General features: G+C 43.1%; 1 protein-coding gene across 1 annotated transcript in view; it reads right to left on the bottom strand.

Annotated features, from left to right (window-relative positions):
- MIF4GD (MIF4G domain containing) overlaps positions 1–5523 on the bottom strand; it is a 9321-nt gene that overhangs the window by 636 nt on the left and 3162 nt on the right. Inside the window, exons 4-5 of the mRNA XM_018561542.1 lie at positions 2514–2669; positions 1344–1436 (exon numbers count right to left, since the gene is read on the bottom strand). Coding sequence (XP_018417044.1) covers positions 1344–1436; positions 2514–2669 — 249 coding nt within the window. The remainder of the gene's footprint in view (positions 1–1343; positions 1437–2513; positions 2670–5523) is intronic.

Below are 5523 nucleotides of genomic sequence, written 5' to 3'. Positions count from 1 at the left end.
GCTGTGGGGGGGGGGGGGGGGATTTTTAATGTAACTTTAAGCTGGGTACACACATATCAAAGTTCATCAGGAACTGGCCAATATTCGCACATTGAGTGCCACTGTTGGCACCTTTCTGGCTGGCATCCCCAATCACTGATCGAAGGAAACTTCTCAGCCAAACGGAGCTGGAAGGCAATCAGCTGCTAGGTCCATTCTAGTGGCCATTGTCAGAATACAATAAAAACAGCAGGGGATTCCTCAATCAATGCTCGTAAACGTCGATGGAGGAATCTGTTATATTTTCTTTGTTCAGCCTGCAGGTTGAATGGAGAAAATATAAAAAAGAGGGGTGGAAAGAAGCGCTGCAACCCTGGAATGTTTAGGTTTAGAACAATAAAAACTTTAAAATAAATGTTAGCTGAAAACTCTTACCTAGAGTTTTTTCCACTCACACTGGACCTCTTTTTCCACTTCTGGCTTGAAAAAGAGGTCCAGAACCTTGAAACGCATAGCCGAATCCTTCTCTTCACGGACTACAGTGTCCATCATTTTTAAGCCAACCCCTACAACAATTCCCCCACGATCGCTGACCCATTGCGATACCGATCTACAGCGGCATTCCTGCTCCCGTTCAGCCGACGAGAGGCAGCCTGGCCAGCTGAGCTCTCATTGCACCTGACGGCGAGTGCCACGTCAACCAGCACAGCTCACTCTGTCCCAACGGACCCCCCAGTCACAACAACCACCAGGGAACATCAATGGACTGCCTAATAACCATGTAGCCCGTTCTTCAAACCCACACAGACCGGCCACAGATGCCGCTGAGTGATCCATACAGCCTTCACTCCTCCACTGCAAGACCTATATTTGTCCGTCCAAACAGTGAGTTTTCAGCTAACATTTATTTTAAAGTTTTTATTGTTCTATACATAAAAATTCCAGGGTTGCAGCGCTTCTTTCCACCCCTCTTTTTGATATGCCTACAGGGTTCCTCTCCCTGATCAAGAAGCTCGCTCACCCTAAACTGTTTTAAACATACCCATCATATTCCACATCAGTTGTGCGCTCGCCATTTCTATCGTTTTTATCTGAATGGAGAAAATGTATACTTGCTTTACTCGTCTCCCTTTGAATTCTAAAGTGCTGACACTTCCCAATGTGCACACACACTAGACACAAATGATATAACCTAAAAAAGTGTAACACTCCTTATTAGCAACAAGTGAAGGAAGTAAATATACAAATACTATGTAGCAATGGTCAATACAAACTTACACATTCCTGATATATACAGAAGTATATTAGCAAGTGTACTCCTGTGACCCAAAAGAGAACCAACGCCAAAAAAAAAAAAAAGGTACCTCTTCCTCTCTCTGCAGACTCTCAGGTTGTGCCAGCTGGAAAAGGCAGTCATACACAGGATTAACCAAGGCCAACATCGGCATATTATTGACCTAAAGAAAAACAGATGCAGAACACCCTCAATCCTTTATAGAACTCTATTTTGTAGAAACAAATATATCATAATTATCATAATTATTACAATGTTTTAACTCAAAGAGCTGAGTGAATTTACTGATGTGCCAGCTACAAGCTTACATGTTTTACTAGTTCCCTCTTCCTGAAAATGATATTAATGGTTTCAATAAAATGTTAAAGATTCCGATAACTCTTGCAGTAATGCATAAGAGACCTCAATGTCCGAAATGTCATAGTGTTTTTTTTTCACGACTGCATAGTGAACTAAGGTCTGACCTTTCAGGTGCTAAAAAATAAATTCAAAAAACTAAATGCTGACCTAACGAAAATCTAAAGCCCAAACTTGTTTCCATTTTGTACAGAGTAGGGTCAACACCCCTGTCAGTTTATTTTTGCCATTTGCATCCTATTGGGGAGATTTCCCTTCACTTTTTGTCCTGTACAGCCAACAGAAAACGAGAGGGAATGTTTCCGAACGGAGGCAGATTCATCTTTTAACGCCATTACAACTTTCACCATTGAAGATTTCCCCTATATTCCCATTTTGGATTTTCCCTCTCTTTCAGCTGTAGCGAAACAGGAAATGAGAGAAAATCTCCCCAGAGTGAGTGGAATTCCCATCTTAGAGAGTTGCTACAGGATTGGAAGAGTCTTGATCGGAAGATTTGCCCTTGCCTCTTGCACTAGTGACAACAATTTTGGATTTCCAATTACTTTGTCTTGGGTCCAGTGGTCACTAGGACAAAAAGAGGAGTAAATCTTCCAAGCAGGGACACAGACAGCAATAAAAACCTGAGAGAGGCTCCAACCCTTTCCCCCCTCAATCCAAAAAGAAACTTCCTATACTGTACAGAGCTGCATATGCACAGGATAGCGCCACTGCAAGGGTTAAGAATAATTATGTCCAGGGTTCTTTAAGGCAACATAAACAGTGCTATATGTTTTTGCTTCCCTGTAAATTACCTAAAAATAGCTTCAAGACCAAATTGCACGTCTTTGCTCAACTTTTAAAAATGCTTAAACTATGCAGCAGATACACTTCTCAAACTTACTCTCAAATAGTCAAAGACATTGCAGATGAAGCAGACATAGCACACCCACTCTTGTACAGACCGGGCTCTCATCTCCTCTCGATTCCGATATTCACACTGCAGTCTGTTTAACAATGCGCTGCGGAAGACACTTCGGCCTGTTTGCTTGCTCTCTGCCTGATGGAGGGAAAGGCACAAAGTTAATGTATTAGTGAACTTAGAACAATAATATTTATTAACAAATAATAAGAATCAGATATTAAAAAGGGTGCCATCATTTCCTTTAAAATCCATTATACATTGTGAATATATTCAACAACAGTAAAGTAGAAGTACGTTAAGTATAAAGCACCTACAATTTCTACAATTGTAGATTCCATCAGCGAGGCCAGGAAAAGGTCTTTTCATGAACCTCCTCATGTCAGCCTACTATAAATTCAGCTCTTCCCTTTGACCCCTCCAGCACCAACCCAACTAGCCCATAAATTCTAGGCTACTGTCACCTCCAATTGTTCTTTTTCCATCCTTGTTTGTGTTACAGTAGGTTGTTTTTTATGCTTTCTCATTTTTTTCTATACTCTGCTACATGCCTGCCTAGGTTTAGCCTCTCCCAGGCAGATGGCTCCCTGTTTTTGGCCTGTAAATCTCCCTTATGGTGGGTGCCCATGGTGCTTGGGCTTGTATTGTGTCAGTATCTCTTATCGACTGTATAGGCTGGCTAAGCTGAAAAGTATGAGGGCTTGCCTTGTGTTTTCCCTTGTGTTTTCAGCCTTCCCATACCCAATATCTGGGAGCGTTAGACCTTGCAGTTCCCCCGACATAGAATGTGGCAAGCCTTTTGACCAGTGCATCTTTGGCAGAGAGGCACAGGAATCCATTTCCCATTGTTTCATGTACTAAAGACCGCAGGAGGTTTCCGGCTAGTGTTGGACCTAAAATTTGTAAAGTACTTATTAAATACTCCGTTTTGAGACTGCTGTCGCGGTGATGAAGAAGGGAGATAAGATGGTGTCAATAGGCCTGGCAGAAAAAAATCTGCGCATTCCAGTGAATGCAGCACATCAATATTTCCTCAGATTTGCTCTGGTCTGCTTTTGCAAAACCCCCAAAACCTTTACAAAAGTAATGTCTGCAATCATCACAATTTTAAGAACCAGGGGAGTTGAAATCTTTCATTATTATTTGCTTGACATTCTCATCTTGGGAAGATTGAACGAGATTGTGGGGGCTTATGTATGAGTCATGTATGCCTCACAAACTTTAAGCCATTTCAGGTGGCAGAACAATGTGACATTGCTGACAGAGTCATATATATTGGGCACTCCGACTGTAATGACAGACAGTCTGAGGAGGAGATTTATTAACCACAATGAATGGGCTTTAAGTCTCAAATGCCTGCGAAAGATCTTTGACATATGGGAAACACCAGGCATAGATCTAATGGCATCAGCAGTAAATGCCCAGCTTCCTCTCTTGGAGGTTCCCACCAATTCCTCCGATTCTGCGACATTTAATCAAGATGCAGTATTAAAGGGTGCAGGCTACAGCGGTTCTTTTCTGTTGGCCCATGAGGCCTTGGTTACTGCTTCTGTGGAGACTGAAGTTTGAACTTCCGATTCCCTTCCCTACTTGTGTGGATCCACTGATGCAAAACGATGTTTGCCAACGAACACGAAGAGGTTGAATCATGGCCTGGGGTTGGAAAGGAGACACTTAAAGGCCTTGAAAGACCAACAACATAGTGAGTAATATGCTGATGAAACCCAGAAAGAGCTTCACATCACATTTGGAAAAGCTTCCTGCAGTTCGTCTCAGAAGGCGGCTGGGATCCGCTCTCTCCTTTGGTGGCGCAAATTGTGGATTTTTGGATCTTTCATTGGTGCTCAAACTATTTTGTCCTCTCTGTTTGATCCAGTCTGTTCCTGTTCAATATACCATCTGTTGTTCTGCAAAAGAGCTTTACTGTGTAATATCGCCTTAGTAATCCTCAGGCTGGTGCAATCCTTTTAGCCAAAAGTGGCCACTTCACAAATTTAGAATCGGTCCTGCCAGCCTTCACATAAGAAGCAGCGAGAGAAGAATGAAGCAGGCTGGACTTGGTTAATCCATTGTTTGTCTATTTAGAGCGGATCAGAATTCAGCATAAGGTACTTCCTCGAAGGATGCAACTTTCAAGTCCAGAACCCTTATGCCAAAGCATAGGCAAGACTGCAGAGTCCGAATCTGAGGGCAGAGAGTCAGGAGTTTGTCCTGCCGCAGAAAGACCCTGGACTAAGCAGTGTCTGGAAGGAGACCCAAATGCTCCAAACAATGAGATGGTTCCAACACTGATTTCTAAATGTTCAGGACCCCGCTAAACTTTTGCAGACTCTGCACAGCTTGATGGATGTTGACACACAGGCTCCGAATCATCTGTTCACTCAGGAGAAGGTAGTCAAGGTATCCCACTATGGGGATGCCGTGCAAATAAAGCAGAGAAAAGCACAGGGATTAGCATTTTGGTGAAGACTTGAAGTGCTGTGTACCGGCCATAGGGGATGACAATGAACTGGCAGTGCTGCAAGCCCACAGCAAAATCGAGGTAGCATTGATGTGCAAGTATGCATCTTTGATGTCCACAATGACTGACCCGATACATTGTGTGGAATTTGTGCACTCAAATGTAGGCATTGAGAGCCTTAAGCTCCAGAATAGAGTAAATGCCACCTTTTGCTTTGGGGGACAGTAAACAGGTAGGAGTAGAAACCCTGAAACCTTTCTTCTTCTTCTGCAACAATGGCTATAACTCCCTGAGAGAGGAGTTGTGCCAGAGCAGCATGGAGGTCTACTAGTCTCTGCAGAGATGTTGCAGATTGGACAACAAGAAGCAGGGCAGAGGTAGAGCTTGAAATTAATGCTTGTTGTCCCTGGACACTACATCTGATGCTTTCGAACATGGCGGTAGCAAGTGACAAAAAAAAAAAAAAAAAAGACCCCCTCAAAAAGGGGGGGGACCCCTCATTTACAAGGAGGGCTTATTTGCGGGGTTTGG

This window comes from Nanorana parkeri, unplaced genomic scaffold (assembly GCF_000935625.1).
Source record: "Nanorana parkeri isolate BGI_ZX_2015 unplaced genomic scaffold, ASM93562v1 scaffold529, whole genome shotgun sequence".
Classification (NCBI taxonomy): domain Eukaryota; kingdom Metazoa; phylum Chordata; class Amphibia; order Anura; family Dicroglossidae; genus Nanorana; species Nanorana parkeri.
Note: the sequence above shows the minus strand (reverse complement) of the source record. Positions and strands in the feature narration are given on the sequence as shown.